Genomic DNA, 18,912 nt, shown 5'->3' on the forward strand with positions numbered 1-18,912 from the left:
CTGCAACAGATGCTTAGGGGAAGATTATTTTGAGTAGGTAAACACACAGTAATATTTCCCTCAGTGTCTGTTCCTAGTTTTTGGCAATAGGTGGTTATTTCTTTCTGAACCAAGGCCTGTAGCAACATCTTTGTCTTTAATAGGCCGTGGCTGAGTTTTCTTCTATTTATTCTTTAAATTACTTTTTGAACTCATTTATACTGCTGTTTCCACAACATCAGGGGGCAGTGAATTCAGTTGTGGGCTTTGGAAAAAATGCTCTTTTGTTCAATACCTTCTATGCAATACCTTCATTGTTTACAGCCTCTTTCTTGTATCTTGAAAAATACTGAATAGTCATCCCCTGTTCATTTGTCCATGCAGCTCAGGAGTCTGCAGACCCCTACAACACGCCTCTTCAGCCATCTCTTTCCAAGCTGAAATATCGAAGTGTATTTAAGATACACTTCCACACCTTTGCAGAGAGGCTGCCATCCCCATTTAAGCCTTCTGACATTAAGAAAACTTGCATTCATCATACAGATTTGTTTGGGGTTGCACATGTGCTGTCTCTCTCCCCACATATATAATGTATTGTTGTACATTTACTGTACAGTGCTTTCCTACATATTAGAGGCAACTGTTCATTTTTTAAAAAGTCTTGAATTAATTAATTTACAAACTCCTTTGTCTCTCAGAAGCTTGGAAAACTTGTTTTTAAACTTTTCTTTTTAACTAGATGTCTGTCTCTACTGTGATGATGCACTGAACCATGGCAGACAAAACTTTTTTGTTTTGTTTTTTTCTGGCTAAAAACTGGTTTCTTTCTTCATCCTTCCTGATTTGGAATGTAAGGAAAATAGTTCAACCATAAGATTTACTTTATCTTATGCTTCCCTCTGCTTTTTAATGTCCCTAGTTAGATGAGCAGGCAACTTCGAACAAGCCCAAATGTGCCTTTTCCTCCCCAACCTCCTGCAAAAGAAAAACAAAAAAGAAAACAAGTTGCATATTCTCCAGCTGTTTTGCAAATGACAACTTTACAAAACAGTCAGAAAAAACCAAGTATCTGATCATTTACTCAGTAACCCTAGCAGAAACCAACATTGATACAATTTTGAGGGTTTAAGTTAATAAAATCAAACAAGACAAATTGATACACAGCTGCTTTCTTTAGCTCACTGGATTTAAGTTTTGTCTTAATGTTCCTTATACAAGATGCTTTGTACAATGTGCTAATGCAGTGCCAAGCTACAAAGGGGAAGTCTGAAATTCCTAGCTCTCATCTCTTCCTATAACAGATTTGCAGTTACTGTATTCCTGTTTGAAAACATTTAGTTTTTCCCATTTGAATTTATAGAGTTATCTTCAGTGTGCACACACAGTACTTTTAAATGTTCAGCCTGAACTGTGGTGTCTCTCTGCATATGTGAGTCCAAAACCAGAGTCTGTGATTTCATTGTGGACCCTCATGATTTTTGAATCCCATGAATCCCATGGATTAATAGGGGTTCTGGTTGCATTGATTTACACTGACATACTCTATAGAGTATCTAGAGATTTATATTTTATTATATAAAATGAGACCCTGTCCAAAAAAAGACACAGGCATCTGAAGGAGAACATGAGAAATTTTTGAGCATTTAATCAAGAAGAATCAAAAAAGGCACCCCTCAGTGACAATATCTCCACTGGTACCTGGACTCACTGGACTCAAATGTTTTGGAAGTGCTTCATGTTGTGCCTGCTGGACAAGCCCAGGGCTGGCCAGCTGAGCAGCAGGTCTCATCACAACAGTCCCACAGGGGTCTCCACAGCAGGAGCTGATGTGATGGAGCCTATTTGATCAGTTGGATTGAGTTCTGCGTTTAACAGAATCATCACCACTTTGATGAAAAAAAAAAAAAGAAAAAGAACCAAACCCTAAAATGGTAATTGCCTTTTCTATGGTAGCCTATGGATTTAGACAGTTCCCACAGAAGTAGAAAACAGGGGGGTTGGTTCTCCTTAGCTTGATTAGAGTCAAACCCACTCCTAGGGAGATACCTGAACTACCCTAGCAGACCTAGGAGATTATTTTTTTTATTACAGGTGGACCACAGAGTACATGGAGACCAAAATGAGCCTGAAACTGTAGCCTGGTTGTTAGTCTTGCCTTAGCACATTGGCCCAAATTCCTGTTCCCAGGACAGTTCATACAGTTTACAGTAAAAATCCCACAAAATAAAAACAAATATTCTTTGTGGACAAAAACCCAAACAAACTGTGGTGCCTATATCCTGTTTTTTGATTCAAGCCTTATATTTGGTTGTAGGATTGCTGGTGAATTTGGATCTTCTTTGGCTACCAGGATAGGTGTCAGTATTATAATCACATAATCCCTGTGCTCCCCACCTCCTACAAGCCTGACATCAGTGCCAGCTGTTTATGCTGCCAGGCTCCACAGTGACTTCAGTGCCATGCAAATCTGCAGGAAGCAGAGGGAATCCTGGCTGCAGCAGAGCCAGCGTAGTGGCACAGCACCAACCATGCAGAGCGTCCTGTGACCGGAGCAGGAAGGCACAGCTGAGAGGCTGTTGGGTGCCAGAGCAAACTAGACACACATTTATGCAGTTATGAGGCTACTTTCGTTTGGGCAGCATTTAGTTTAAGGTTGGCATCTAAATGTAGCTCTTTGTAGGTGACCCAGATATGCTTTAGGCATCTGCTAGAGCTGCTGGAGGTCCAGGGATCAGCTCATTTGCCCATGCAGAGGTGTGTGGTGGTGGCTGTGTGTCCTGTGGCAGTTGAGACACATACATGAGGCTGGGAGGCATAGCACAGACCTGTACCTTTCTGCTATGGCAGCTGATGGGACACCTCAGATGGCACAGGATGCCTCAGTGTGGGCACCTGAGTCAGCCTGTTGTCATCAGTCCCCTTGTCATCCCTGAGGCCTGTGTGCTGGCTCCATGGAGACTGGCGCGTGATTTCAGCTGAGACATGGCTAGCTTCAGTGTGAGCTGAATTGCCCACGGGGGTCCACTGACTGTATTGGCTACTTTTCCAGTCCCACTCTTTCAGGATGCAATTGCCTAAACATACTTTTTTAGTGTCATTTTAAGTGCCTACCTAACTTCCAGCTGCTTTATCAGAGATTGCATGTCTCCTTGGGTCCTGTGGCTTATCTGCCAACTCCAGCTTGAGTAGCCCAGGGCATCTCAAATTACACTAGGTGTCTGTTGGTCACTGAACTGAACCATTTCTGTCCAGGGCAAGCTGGGCCCTGATCAGATCAGGGACAAAAGCTGAAAATCACCTTTGTTCTTAAAATATTCCAGAAGTCAATGTGTGCATGAAAGCACTGGTGTGTGTCAGTAAAATGCCCCAAGCAAGATCTGTTACAAACTACTAAAACATGCTAAATGTTTTGTACATTCACATTACTTTTCTTCCTTTAATGGGACTGTCCAGCCTTACTGCAACTTCACAGGTTAATAAAACCAGCCAGTGTCCTCGGTGAGGGCTGATGATTGACTAAACCAGCTCAGCAGTTGTGTGTGTTCATCCCACTCTCAGTAATGTCTCTAGTAACCTCACTCAAGTCCCCATGGTGTTCCAACACCACATAATGCCTCACTAGCTCAGAGCCAGCCCACATCACCCAGCGTCCCATGGGGTCTCATCTCGTGCGCTCCATGCCAGCTGTGTAAGAGTTCCTTCCTGTTTGGACCCACATTCCTGGATCAAGCAAAAGGCAGCAGCCTACAGACAAACAGGGCTGGAAGGAACGGCCTAGAGTTTGTTTCTTGGAAGGAATGGCGAAGAGACAGACAGTGGGTTTTCTGCCAGACAGGACAGACACAGGGGAGAGTGTCCTCTGCTTGCCTGCCCCGTCACGCACCAGAGGGGACTGCCGGCTGGAGAGGCACCTTTGTGCCATTTCACTTGGCAAACACAAAATACTTTAGCAGCTGCGTGTGAAGCAGGCATTAGCTTCCATAGGATGAACATGTTAGTATGCTGTAAGGAAGGCAACTAAGAAATTTAAACCAAGTTAGAGTCTTTTCAAAGTGCTTTTGAGTGATTTAGGCTTGAAATGAGTAACTTGAAAGTGCCCAAATCCTCAGTTAATAATTTACATGTGAATAAAGCTGAAGAAATGCCTGAGATTCCAGCTACTCCATTTGATTGCCTCATGTTTACACACTGTGGAACTCTTTCAGGGAGTACAAGATGTTTGTCATTTGGGTTCCCTGGGATGTTGACATATTTTCCAAGGCTGATGGAATGCATTTGCATGTTTTGCCCTACACAATTGTATGGGCCTAACTTGTTTTGACATCTACATGTGAGTTCCATATTAGCCTTTACACTGCTATTGTAAATGTTGCTCTTAGTTATTGAAAATGGCTTCCTTCCTGTCAAGCAGACTGCATTCAAGTTTTCCAATTGTGATTTTTTTTGAGTGTACACATGGGGTTTTGAACCGTCCTTAGAAGATTAAGGAATGGTTTTCCTTTGCATACTCAGGATGCGGACAGAAAGCTCTGATGCTACTGACTGAAAAATGTTGGAGAGAGAAAAGTGCTCCTTTGTTGAGCATTTTTACGAGAATTTTTTAGTAAATGTGCAAATACATGTTGCAGCTGACATGATCCCTTAACTGAATCTATTTCAGTAGTTTAGTTTTATTTTACTTAAGTGTCATAAGTTACAGGGTTTAGTAATTTAGCAGATGGGTCTAGCTAGAATTCCAGGATCTTATGAGAATTGTTCTCTTTCATTAGATCAAAGTCTTCATCCATTATCTGAACAGAAAACAGTCACATATGAAAGTCAGCCGAGACACTGAAGTTGTCACCATGAACATTTGTGTCTGTATTGCACACTGCAGGAGATAAAGCCCATTTTCCTTTCAGAATTGTCACGTTTAGAAGTATTCTCTTTAGGTCATGGTTCATAGGGGGTAGCTTCCAGTTTTGACCTTGCAGAGTACATGTATCATTATCTGGCCAACAGAGACAGAAAATGCAATTGGCCCTTTTGAATCTTTTTATCCTATCCAAGTACTCCCTGTGCGTTTACAGGGTGGGATTCAGTTGCCTAAGCATATGAACTGATTACAGTTTCAAAGCTATGGGATAACTCTGGCCTGGCCTCTGTTTCAGACTCCAGAAGGGCACATGAGCCATGTTGAGTCTGCCAGCTCCAGAACAACCACTTAGGCCATTTTTATTTTTTTTTTTTTAATTCTGAAGTACTCACACTTGAGGATAAGTGTGCTTGGTAGGCTGTTGGCCAGGGCAGCAGATTGGCAGAAACAGTAAAATGACCATGTCCACACTGCCATGAGGTATCCCTGGAAATCTGGGTTGGCTGCTTCGCCTTCACGAGAGTTCATCAAGTTGTGGGTAGGACTAGAGGGGGAGAGCCTTTTTCTACATCCTTCCTACCACAGTCACAGGAAAAGGAAATCCCAATCTTTGCTCTGTCTCTTTCTCTCAACTCCCCTGCTCTTCCAGTGCAGAAATAAGTGGGCCCAGCCATGACCCCAGCATACTTTGTGAAGTAAAATTCAGTTTTATCTATAATGCTGAGCTATCATGCCCCAGCTCTGAAAATGTGGCAGTTACCCTGGGTTCAGTGTTAGCCTCACATGGCTATACTGTTTTGAGGACTCTTGTTAGTCTCTCTACACAATGCTAATATTGTACCTGTCTGACAACTAAGCCAGTGTTCTGGTATCCTCTAAGGTCAGCCTGCACTGTGTTCTGCTGTGGAATGGGAGTTTTGCAATGATTCCCATCCTGATCCCATCTTGATCCAAAACACTGGACCTCAGATTTGGGAAACTCATTTGATCTCGACTTACCTTCAGCCATATTCTAGCAGTATGTGCCACAGCCAGATTCCAAATGTGAACGTTACTTGATTTGGAATAGTGTTGTTTAAGAGATAAATGAAGAACCAATGAAAAGTGTAAGGTAAGAATCTATGTGAAGAAAAAGTCCTCCATTCATGGCATTTTTCTCTGTCTCTCTCTTTTGCAGACAGGCCAGGATGGGTCATCCTCGAGACCTACACCCACCCGCATTCCTGTGTCAAAAGGTATGAAAGCAGGAAAGCCAGTAGTGGCAGCCCCAGGAGCAGGAAATGTGACAAAATTCGAGCCTCGTGCCGAGACTCAGTCTATGAAAATAGAACTGAAGAAATCTTCAGCCAGCAGCTCTGCCTCCCTGGGCGGGGGTCAGGGCTGATGGCAGTGGCTCAGGGGGTACGTTCTGCAGGTTTTACTGCTCCCATGGAAGTCAGCCCCCCCGTCTGTGTAGTTGCTCACGTTTGCCTGTACTAATGAAGTCCTGCAGCTGTCACTTACAAAAAACTAATAAGTGTGTGCACTGACTACTTAAGTAACAATATCCTTTTGTTTTCTTGAATTCAAATTTAAAAAAGGAAAAAAAAGCCATCATAAAGGCAGTTCTTGTACGCCAGGAAGATTTTCAGTCTAGGAAATGAGAATGGTGCAGCTAAACTAGGTTATTAATCTAGTTCAGGAATTCTTAATGATGGACTTGGTCATTTGAAGGAAGTTCGGTCACTTTTACTGATTGTCTTTCACCTTAGGGAATCACTTTCCACCTTTGCTACTGCATGGGACACTTTCCTTCCTGCCTGTGATCACATTATTGAAATGCCACTTGGCCTAGGGAAGCAATGCCAGGAGACAGTGCACTTGAGGTCCTGTTTTACTGAAAGCTAGTACCTCAGCTGTGGGAGGGAGGGGAAGAGAGAAAGGATGGGCACTGTGTGACCTGCCTTCTCTTGAGGAGCCTCCCATCCGAGTCAGTGTTTCTCAGTGGTGAGGTGCTTTCTCAAGATAGTTACAGAATTCAGGGGCATAGGGATGTAGCACAATGTTTGGCAGCAGCAGTGTTAAGCACCAACTTAATTCTTCCAGAGGTGATTAACATTTGTAGACAGTACTCAAAAACAGGTCCCTGACTTACACACACTGGGTACTGCCAGCTCAGTGCTCAGATGAAGCTACGTGAGCCAAAAAGTCTTTAGTCTTTAGCAAAGCTGAAGAAACACTGATCTGGCTAAAATCAATACTGTCCATTTATGGCTGCTCCAAAGATCACTAACACTATGAAGCAAGTCACTCTGTTGACCTGACTAGGTCAGGTAGTTGTTGTTTTCTTTGTTGGGATCTTATATTTAAACCTTAGTTGTCAAGCATCTGTATGTCTTAGAGGGGAAGTCAGTAAAGACTGCTGGTGGCAGGAATTGCTATCTAAAGGCACAGCTCAGGCACAGACAGTGAAAGAGAGAGGGTTTGATAAGGAAGTTAGTCTCATTTTTCAGTGCTGTATAATATGTTGTCATAAATACAGACTGCCTCACAATGCCATGGTGATTCATTGTTTTTCCTTCCCTCTTTGTAATTTCCTCATTTATACGCTTGCGTTTTTTAAGCATGTTCTAAGGAATTGTTCCAGCATGGAAATAGTGTGGATGCCCATGATTGTTATGATTTTTTGATTTAATAACAGTAAAGTTATTAAAGGACATTTCCATTAAGCGATCAATTTCCACAGAAGAAAGTCTCAACCAAAAGAAATGGAGCCAAGCAGACCAATAAGTGATGGGTTTAAAGTTTGTATAATGCTTCAACCATCTCAGCAAGCTGTGAAGGACCCAGCGGTTGAAACAGCTTTCAGAAAGCAAGGCGGGAAGACCACCCATAAATAATAAATACAATTCACAGAAAGGAAAATGCACCCGTGGGTGAAATATGAAATGGCTTTCTGTCTAGGAGAAGAGATTTGATGGAAGAATCTGTCACAGAAGGTCAACAAAATTATATTCATCCAAGCAGTGTTTAGTTTTCAGTCTGTGATTTGCATTGCTCTCCAGTTTAAGATCCAGATATAGCAATTAGCTGACCATAAAGCTGGTATTTTATTATTCGCATGAAGGGCATTTTTTAATTTGCCACATCAAAAAAGAAGTAGGTTTTGGGTTTTTTACATATGTAGCACCTACAGTACCTGTTAATTCTAAGGTTCTGGTTCCTATGGCCTCCAAAAATCAGATTAATATTTGTAGCATTTTTCCCAACACCCTGTTCAGTATTTCAGATAAAACTTGGGAACTGGAATTATCAAGCAATGTGAGTTACTGTTTCAGAAATACATCAGATGCTCTCAAGTAATTCTTATCACTTGAAAGCCTCAGTATGTCAATAAATTGGTGCTGAGATCTTACTGTTCTTGTTGTAACACGGATTTTTTAACAGATGTTTGAAGAAAACACATTTTTAAGAGCTTTTTGCTGGATATTCACTCTAAATACTGGCACTGAAGCAAGTCTTAAGGTCAAAACAGTCGTTTAAATAATATTGTGAACATGAGCCCTGAGCTAATGTGGCTTGATACAGTGATGAACTACAGCTGCCTTTTAAGCCTTCCTTATGTCAGAGAAACTTAGTTCCTTAGTTAACTGTTGCTGCAGTCAAGGCAATGTTCTGTGCGTGCCTGTGGTTGAAAATTTTTTTTTTTGTTTGAGGTCTAAGAAACTAATTCACCTGCAGAAACAAGCCAGCCACACAGTACCTGAAGTCCAGGGTACACAAACTGGTTCAACTAGAGCCAGAACTGCAGGCGCAATCTGGGGATTGCTCCTATGGCGTCAGTAGGATTTGATGAGACAGATTTGAGAAATTCCAGACAGGTCAGACTGAGGATCCTGTTATTTTTCCCAGGGGGAGCACAACAAAAAGGAACTTACGCTCCACAGCAGAAACCTAAAGAGTTGGAATCAGGCAGCTGGTTTAACTGTTAGCTAAAAATAGATACTTAGTTATAAATTTTAACATCTGTTTTAATTGAACTTATCCTTGTTTCTTAAAGGTAGAAGAAGGTTAAGATGAAGAAAAAAGAAAGCCTATAGTTCAGAAGTCTTAAAATTTGAAGTGTAACTCTGTATTATATTGGAATTTCCTCTAAGTCTGAAGGCAATTATGTTTAGTGACTACAGTAAGACTCTCCATTCAATAGGTCAGGTCCAGAAGGCAGTTTAAACAACCAAGTCTAAAGACAGTGTCTAAGCCCCAGAGGCATCCTGAAGATCTTCCTGATGTTCTTCCACTGCCTTTGTCTAGTCAGGGTTTCTGTTGTGAGTTAACTCTAGCACTGCAGCCTCTGAACCTCACCAAGATCCATAATCCAGGTATTCCTGTATTTCTTCTAAGAGCTTCTAAGTCAAGCCACAATTTCATGGTCACTTAAAGTCAGGATGTAATCCCACACTGGAGTGAAAAGCTGTAGTCCTGTCTTTGTCAACTCCAGCCAAGAAAGTGCTCACTTAGTCACTCAACATGTGGTTGTCCCTTGAGCTGGCACAAGTGTTTGAACCTAACTGGGGAACTGATCTGAATTAAAAGGAATGTGGCAAAACAAAGAAAGGCTAGCTTCAATATAGCTCAGTTCCAGGCTCTCAGGCCTGAAAAAGAAGGAAGGCACAGGAAACCAGGGGCTGTTTTAAAGTGACTGGAATCATGAAGGCTTCCTAGTAGATAAATACCACAGAAATGGAGGGGTAGTACTGCTTATTTTAAAAAGTTTTTGATTGAAACCTTTTTTCAAATGTATGAGACAGATCCCCCTTTCCAGCAATACCTGAGGAGACTCAAACTCACATCAGCTGCAGGCAGGTTCACCAATGGCACTGACAGACTGAGGGGGGGAAGAAGGTGGCATTCTTATTCCCTCCTTTGAAGGCTGTGCTGTTCTGCATGAAGTGCTTCAGTATTCACTGAGCAGAAACAAGTGAGTGGTTGAGTGGTCAGGATATTGAACTAGGAGGAGGGAGCCCCCCTGTTTTCATGTCTCTGTTCCAAAGGCTGCCTTTGAGCCCAGCCTTTTGTGAAAAAAAAAAGCTTATAAGATGAAGTGTCTGTGTTCGTCCATCGTTCCATCTGTCCTTCCCTGATGAATAACACTGAACAGAGCAACCAGTTTCAACCAAACCTAACAAAGCAATAGGGGTCTTCAGAATAAGAAGTTTTTCCACTTTAATGAAAAGGGTGGCAGAGAAGAGGAGCAAGATCTTAGCAGTGCCCCACTGCGTGGAAGACTAGAGCATGAGCTCACCTTCATACAGCATCAAAGAATGAACACAAGAGAGTGATGTCAGAAGTACCACAAGGACAAGCTTTGTTCAAACCTCAGATTTGACAAGGCAACAAAGAATCCAACTCTGATACACTAATCCATAGGAAAATACTAGGGCCTTTATTTACAGGGCTTTTTTGTATTCTACGTTAGTGGATTATAATGCGTAAAACAAGCTTTCCTAAGTGATCATCTGGAATCATTCATCCTCATACTTTCTCTCTCTCTTACCTTTTTCTCTGTCATTTTGTTTGGTTTTTATTTTTTTAATGAAGTGGAACAATTTCAATAGCAAAACACACTCAACTCAGAGTCATAATGATAGTTAAAATGGTTCGTCAGGAAACTAAGGTGGCTGAGAACCAATCTTTGCATTTTTAGTTGCTTTCAACATCAGCTGGAGAGATATCCTGTTTTGGCTGATGGCATGGCCATATAAGCAGTTGTGATAAGCCAAGCAATGGGAACATAGGACAGCAGTAAGGTGGAGAGGGGGAAGAGCAGGGAAAATGCCAACTCATTCATGAGCAGCACACATGGACCGAGAAGGTGCACCCTCAGTTCTCCAGGTGATCTCTCTGATTTTAAATTTAGTTCCTAATAAGTGTTCTACTGTGTTTCCTACGTTTGATCCCATCACCAGAATTACTGCTACATGTGAGTATTGCTAATGTAGTCATTAGCAGATCAATACATTTGAGAAAGCGTGACTAAAAATGAAGGAGCACAGAGCTTCAACCCTCATGCCTGAGGGATTTCTCTCAAGATTGGTAAACATGCTAAGTTAATGGCAGAGGTAAAACATATTTTCATTTATTTTGCGCACCCGTTTTCCTTTTGTGACACCCATTAGTGCGAATTTTGAAAAATCAAACAACACTTTGTGGTTCTTCTGAATATGTCCACGGAATATGCATGTTACTGTATTTAAACCACAAACCACTTACGGCTAATAGTAATTAGCATCATGTGAGTAATCTCTAAAGCCACATTAATATATTGATTCATGCCAACTGGATGCCAAGTCATAGGTCACTGCCTGAAATACACTACTCATGTTCAAAAACATGCTCAATATTTACATGAATATTCAGTAATTCTGATCAGATGTGGAAGAGCATGTCTTTAAAGAGAGTAAGCTACTGTCCTGCTGGGTGTCAGGTACTTGGCATAAACCGCAACAGTCAGGACAATTTTAAGACCAATTATATGTTCCCATCACACATCAGTGGCCAATTTCATTGAGTTGCTTTGAAATACGTAGTTTGCTGGCAGGAGTTTCTGTGAGCTCATCTTTCAAACTAAATGAAAACAACATCAGTGTGAGTTATCCTTATTCCCTTAATTTTGCCTGAGCTCTCTCAGGCAAAACTATATGCAACATTTCTCTTTACAGATGTTAACTTCACTTTGAATCTTACTCGCTACACACTGCTCTTAACCTGGCTTTTTTTTGAAAATGCCACCAGGGTTAACTACTGTGAGGTTCAGAACTATCAGCTCTGGGAGTCAGGTGTGAAACACTCAGGTGTGAATTGTTCTCCAAACAAAAAAACTTTTATTGGGATTTTAAAAGTAGAATTACTGATGTATGTACTCTTCTGTTGCTTGGGCGTGTGCTGTCTGTTGCACATAGATTTTTGTATTATCTGGTGTTACTTGTTTGTATATATTGTAAGAAGAAATTAAACTTTGTATGTTAAAATGTCAGTTTATGTGCTTCATTATATGAACCGGTATCCTGATGTGTTTCCTGGAGAAGTTCTGATTTACATCAGTGGGACTGAAAGCAGAATTAGCTGTTTCACATTAACTGTCATGAAAATCAATTGTTTAAGTTAATTCATAGCTCCTGGAACTATTCACATCTATAACGCTAAAAAAATTTATGTAATCATATCATTCTGACATAATCATATTCCTACAGAGGCTGGTCCAAAAGAACTCTTACAAAATGTGCCCTACTCTAATTTTAGCTTAATAGCTGCTCAGACACCTCTTTTAGTAACTACAGTATGTGTGTGTGTATAATATATATGTTTATATATATGTAAGCATTTCAAATACATACAACTGATAGACAATTATTTGATTTTTTTAAAATAGTTTCTCCTACTCTTATGCAAAATTGCTATATTGGGCCTGTAGGAGGAAGACTGATTGAGAAACATGCTGTAGTTTTGCTGTTCATTCAGTGACTGAGCCTTAACAAGGATATTTTTCTGATACCCATTTAGTTTTTAGAATTTTGTGTCTAAACTCCATATTAATATATACTGTGCATAGTAAATATTAAGAAAATAATTGTTTCATATAGAGTTCACATGACTCCCATTTAAATTAGGGGAGAGTTTGCCTGAGGTTACAGTCTGATATTATATAAATGCAGATTTTAACATAATATTTCACAAGAGCTTCAAGCTAGAACAGCAGTGGTTGTAAGGTAAATTCATACAGTAGTCTGTGATTCTTTCACATTCACTGCTCAAATGTGGTAGAACTGGTATACATATCTAAGATGGTGAAAATCATTTGTTAATGACAAATTGTATGGAAAATAAATCCTTTCAGTCTGGGAAATTCTATTATTTCATTTGCCTTAACATATTTTCTAGGATGTTGCCTAAGCACTGCTTTTCTGATTCAGGAATCACCATCAGCACTGTGATCTGCCATCTAGTGGCAAAGTTCTGGCACTAAGAGTACATGGAAAATATTTTCATTTTTCTTTCTTCTTATAATGTAACTTAAACATCTTGCAAATATTAGTTAGGAAGCAAACTAAAGCAGAAGTCAATAAAAATGTCAAAGGCAATAATGATTTGATTAGTGTCATTTCTTGGGTCGTGTAAATCTTGAAAAATTAAGACTATTAAAAAGGGAAGGAATCTTAAGAAAAATAATTTCCTGCATAAAACACAATTTTTCAGAGAAAAATGTCCTTGATAGCTAAATTCTTATATTAAAAAAGTTGCCTGTAAGAGCCATGTATATAGAATAGAAGAACAGACCAGGTCATTAGTACTTCAGCAGAGCCAGAGATTAATCAGGATTAGGGACCTCCTATATTATATATATTATATACATATATAATATATATAATATAATATGAGTTAAATCCAGCCTTTCAAAGAAAAGGTCAACACTTAGTTTTGCATGCTGTGGCTGAAATTTATCCCCCTTAAAGTCAGTAGCAAATTCAAGAAGACTTGCTGAATAAATCCAGCATAGGTTTGTAAGCCAAGTTTAAATAAAATAAGTGAGAAATGGCCCCATGCGTCTTCCTCATCTCCATTTCAGAATTGCCATCAGATTTGTGATGGATTTGCTTAGACAGGTTACAAGACATCCAACTCCAAGTCTTCCTTATGGAACTGGAACTTGAGTGTCCCTGTGGTTTAATCCATTCAACTGTATTTCTCTTTTCCCTATGGACGACCAAATGATAGTCTTGACATTGCAGTGGAAGCCAGGGGGCTCTGGGCCCTAGACAGGAACTAATTTAGTCTCCCTCTGTAGCATTAGCCAGGACGGTTTTATCAAGCAGTGATGTGAGGGTAAGTCTGTGAGACGTTTCTAGAAAAATGCCTAGCACTGCCACTTGTAATTGTTCTTCTTTAAAGTAACTTGCAATGGATGCATTTGCAGTTTCATAAACCCAAATGTTTTGCTCTCTTTTCTTTTAGAGAGTGTCATCATTCACCAGTTACGCATGAACTCTAGATGAGTTACGGCCCCGCTAGAGCTCCCTGTGTGCACTACCCTCCACGCCCGTGGGATGGATCACTGTAAAGCTCCCTGCCATCAACACCAGGGTCACTTGTGCTACTGACTATTCGTGGAAGTATTAGTGCTTCCATTAGATTTTATATATTTTTTTTCTCTTGGTAGGGCTTTAAAAATGAAGGGCCTTGCTGGCATTTTGAAAGTACCTAGTCAGAGAGAGAGAAGCAGTCTTTCTGCCAGCTGAATTTCACTTTTATTTGCAAAGCCTAAGGCATGTGCTTGATTTTGTTTGATATTTGCCATATAATTTATTTTTATAATACACTTTGTAAAGTAACTGTCCCAAAGTTGCAATTCCTGTTGCTCATGGCGCATTTATTTGTAGAATACACTGTTAAATTTGCAATTTGATATTTTTGTAATAGAGAGTATGTAAAGAAAAATGTAACTACAGCAATGTTTTGAGTTTAAATGGAAAAGTATTCAGCACTGCTGTATGGAATTTGTACTATTGCAGAATATTTCTTGCACTGTGTGATGGTTTGGCATAAAATTAGGTATTAAAGTCCAACGCCTTGAAATACAACCAGATTTGCTCATTTTAAACAGTGTAAGCCAGTTTTTAAAGCTGTGATTTTTTTTAATGTAAAGTATGTTTTTACTTCTGCCTGTACCAAAAAAAGGTTGATTTCCATTACACTGTAACTAATAAATTTTCACAACTATGCAAATATAATCAAGTGTTTGCATTTTAACTCCAGTTGCTTAAGGCTGGCAGTGCTCATCTGTGTATTTGTTTATGGGGACAGAATTATGGGTTTGGAAGTTCCTTTTTCTGACTTGTGTCTCATATGGTGTCACAGTGATGTACAGAGTAAAACTGATTCATGGAATCCTAGGATGGCTTGGGTTGGAAGGACCTTAAAGATCATCTAGTTCCTAACTCCCAGCTGTGGGCAGGGTCACCTTCCACTAGACCGGGTTGCTCAGAGCCCCATCCAACCTGGCCTCGAACACTTCCAGGGATGGGGCATCCACAACTTCTCTGGGCAACCTGTTCCAGTGCCTCACTACCCACTAAAGAATTTCCTCCTAATACCTAATCTAAACTGTCTTTCAGTTTGAAACTATTCCTCCTTACTCTGTCACTGAATGCTCTTCTAAATAGTCTCTCTCCATCCTTCTTGTAGACACAGAAATTAAGGAGAGGGATCAATCACTAATCTGTTAATGACTTGATTGTTTCTAATCTTGTGCATCACAGCACTGGCAGAGATGTTTGAATGCTACAGTCAGAAGCTTTAGTCCTGGACTAGCAGGACTGTAAAACTTAGACACCATGCACTCTGCACATGCTGAAGGGCCCCTTTTACACTGGTAGCTGTAGCTTCTCAAGTAGCATCCAGAGAGTTCTGTGGCAGCTATACTTAAGATGATTTTTGAATTAATTATATCTAAAACTACATACAACCCAGGCAGAGTCTTTTTTTTTCTTATACATTTCATAATCAATTATTTTTAATATAAGTCATTGGCACATATTTAAAATACTGCAGATTTTTTAACTGCAGAAGCTACTGGGAGAAACTACTTTTTTGGAAGGGAAAATGGTGATGCTTGAAGAAGATGTGCTGTGAGACGCCAGAAAGAGTGCATTAACTCAGCATCCCACTGGGATGACTAGGTCAGTCCATCTTTGAAGCTGGAATATTGCACTGCTGTGTATTCAATTTGATCTTCATTGGAGCCATGGGAGCTGTTTTTCCTTCCGTAGAAGGAGTTCTGCATCAAATGCTGACATTGTAGAGAAGCAGGATATTCTGGGATCTGCTTTGGAGTTGATCTCCATTGTAAAGAGTTTGCTAATACAGCTATAGTGAGGAATCAAAATAAGCACTGCTTATCCTGGCAAAAGAGTAATTTTGTTGGTATAGCTTATGCTTAGTTAGTACACCATGTTTTTTAAGGAGTGGATTTTTTTGTACAGCAGACAATGTATGCCAATAACATAGCTGTGTCTGTAGATCTTATTTTAGAGCAACCCGAGAACAATTCCAGCTTTCAGAGAGCAACACAGCTGAAGTGAATAAAGTTTAGTGTGTGCCACATAGTGTTTACTGCTCAGTAGAATGAATATTGTAGTGACCCAGATCTTCTATTTTCAAAACATCACTTTGGAATCAAAACCTATATATGTTAAGATCTACACTGAGCTCATCTGGAATGAAAATCCTGGCTATTTGAAAGTGATGGTGACATGTCTGAAATAAACTTCAGCTTTTAAATATGAGTAAGCCATAAGTAAAATCATATTCTGAAATTGAGTCTACATTTAAAAGGTCCAAATCAAAGTAGAAAATATTTTTCCTTGTCTAGATTTTAATATAAAGCCACTTCAGTATGAGTGTAAGTTTATGATACCTAAACAAATTGCAAATACATTGTTTTAAGTTTTTAAGCTTCACAAAATAAAGGTTTGTTTAAAACATAAATACTTCAAGATATATTTGAAATAATTGAGATTTTAAAATAATTTTGATGAGCTGCAGCACTTTGGAGTAGGAGGCTGGTGATTTCATCTTCAATGCATTTATGTTCCTGGTCAATTTTTTACATTACCTTATTTGGATATGAATTTAAGACAAATAAGTAATAAAAGTGCATTAGCCACATAATTAGCCTGTATTTCAGAGACACTCAGGAAGAAATCTATTAATATAGACTAAAGATGATTAATTTCTACAAGTATTGTCATCCTAAAGGAGGTAATCAGGAAGTGCTTTCAGACTAAGACAATTTAGAGGCTACCTTGGGCTAAAGATATCAGTAGCTTTTAAGCAATAGAAAACCAGTGAAAGATCTACTTTTCTCTTAAAGATCTCTTCCTGTCTAAAGAGGATTGAAAGACCTCTGTGGGTATAGTTACAGGTGATAAAATACAGTGTTTCAATCTATTAAAAAATCTCAAATACTTTGATTTCTAGGAAGAAATTATGCAGCCTGTGAGTTTTCCTTGCTGTGAACTATAATTGGACAAATTTAACATGTCCTTTCTTGCCAGTCCTCTCACACCTGGCAGCATCAGGTCCCAGCTTCCCAATATTGCCTCTCAGTTATCCTGCTGCCAGAGAAATTTCTTGCCATCTCTCAGCACAGACTTACAGGCAGTCTTATTCCTTTGGGATCCCAGGTTGCGCTTCCCCGATTCACTGTAAGGCTGTGGGACTAAATGTTGCTATAGCTGAAGGTGGTAATGGAAAACAGAATATAATAAAGAAAAGGGTGGTATTAGGGACAAGCAGCTTAGCTATGGGGAATGCAAGCAAAAGGTGGGGCCCACAAGATAATGGAAAAGATAAACTAGGAATGAGATATAGTTTTACCACAGATGACACAAGGAATACGATTAACTTTTGTACCCCATACAGTTTTTTAGTCACCGAATTAATTCTTAAATTTTAGATGCTTATATGTCGAAGTTCCCTATGCTGTCTATGACAAGAGGCCTTCTGAGCCTCCGCAGAGGCTCATTTGCACAAGTCAATTGCTCCCCCCAGTGGTCTTGGCTGATACTCTTGCTGTTCCAGAGAACTAAAAGGCATTTATTTTAGGGAAACTGTTCTACAGGCAGCTAAAAAGTCTTAAGACTGGAACTACATGCTTATAAAGTTATTAAATAATTCTAATTATTTTCCCCTAAAGTCAAGTAAATACATAAATACTTGCTGAAAGTGGATTTTGGTTACACTCTAGAGACTACAAAGGAAGGACTACAGAGTCCTCACAAAGAGTAATGCAGAAGTGCCAATAAAGTGAGAAACATGGACTTTCAATGTTGCATTAGGGTGAGGAAAGCCTGCTAAGGCAGGTATTCTGGGATACAAATACATACTCCCACACTGCGTTCCACAAGATGACTGTTTCTTCGCAGGAAGGGTGTTAAGCATTGGAATGGGCTGCCCTGGGAGGTGATGGAGTCACTGTCCCTGGAGGTGTTTAAGAAAAGACTGGAACGTGGCACTTAGTGCCATGGTCTTGTTGACATGGTGGTGTTTGGTCATAGGTTGGACTTGATGATCTCAGAGGTCTTTTCCAACCTAATTGATTCCGTGATTCTGTGATTCTGTGTAATGCAATCAGATTAACTCCTAAGGGCAATGCAACAACTCCGACAGGAACACCCATATGTATAAGTATCTGAAGGGAGGGTGTCAAGAGGATGGAGCCAGGTTCTTTTCAGTGGTGCCAACCAATAGGACAAGAAGCAACGGGCAGAAACTGATGCACAGGAAGTTCCACCTGAATATGAAGAACTTTTTTACTGTGCAAATGACCATTCACTGGAACAGATTGCCCAGAGAGGTTGTGGAGTCTCCCTCACTGAAGACATTCAAGCACCTTTTGGATGCAGTCTGGTGTGATGTGCTCTAGGATGACCCTGCTTGACCACAGAAGTTGGACTAGATGACCCTCTGTGGCCCTTCCAACCTGATCAATTCAATTTACTGCACTGATTCAGTCACATAGTTCCTGACAGCTGACCAAAAGTGGTGGTTAGCACGCACAGCTCCATTAAGATAACTCTCCTGCATTATTACATCTCTATAGTTGCACTAATCCTAGTTATGAGAGCAAGAAGCTGAAAGTGAAGCTGAAACTGACTTCTCCATTTTCGACCCATTGGATGATGCCTTTTACCAGCACCCCTCCCCATGGCAATGGGAGGACGAGGGGCAGGAGAGGGCCCTCCTGGAGTGCTGGGGGGAGGCTGCGGGCCCAGGCCTCGCCTGGACAATGGGGCACAAGAGGGCTGGATTTAACTTTGCCCTATGTGTAATACAGGAGACCCCTGCCCAGAGCCCTGCCCAGCCCAGCAGCGCCTGCGCGGCGAGCGCACAAAACATTTGAGGAGCGAGTGAGGGAGCTGGGGTTGTTTAGCCTGGAGAAAAGGAGGCTCCTGGGGGACCTCGCCGCTCTCTACAACTCCCCGAAAGGAGGCTGTAGTGGGGTGGAGGTCGATCTCTTCTGCCGTTCCTGCGGTGAGAGAACA

At 40.5% G+C, this 18,912-nt stretch overlaps 1 protein-coding gene across 4 annotated transcripts in view; it reads left to right on the forward strand.

Annotated features, from left to right (window-relative positions):
* Positions 1 to 14,445, forward strand: part of FILIP1 (filamin A interacting protein 1) — a 104,705-nt gene extending 90,260 nt beyond the window's left edge. For 2 of the 4 annotated variants that reach the window (XM_018077919.2, XM_025895712.2), the window contains one exon: positions 6,012 to 7,532. In XM_018077919.2, the coding sequence (XP_017933408.2) occupies positions 6,012 to 6,218 (207 nt within the window). In that variant the 3' untranslated portion in view covers positions 6,219 to 7,532. Of the gene's footprint in view, positions 1 to 6,011; positions 7,533 to 13,822 lie in introns of those variants that run through there. The other 2 variants (XM_029962680.1, XM_018077918.2) reach the window with 2 other exon arrangements.
* Positions 14,446 to 18,912: the final 4,467 nt, after the last annotated feature.

Source organism: Manacus vitellinus, unplaced genomic scaffold (genome assembly GCF_001715985.3).
Source record: "Manacus vitellinus isolate BGI_N305 unplaced genomic scaffold, ASM171598v3 scaffold_4_pilon, whole genome shotgun sequence".
NCBI classification, from domain to species: Eukaryota; Metazoa; Chordata; class Aves; order Passeriformes; family Pipridae; genus Manacus; species Manacus vitellinus.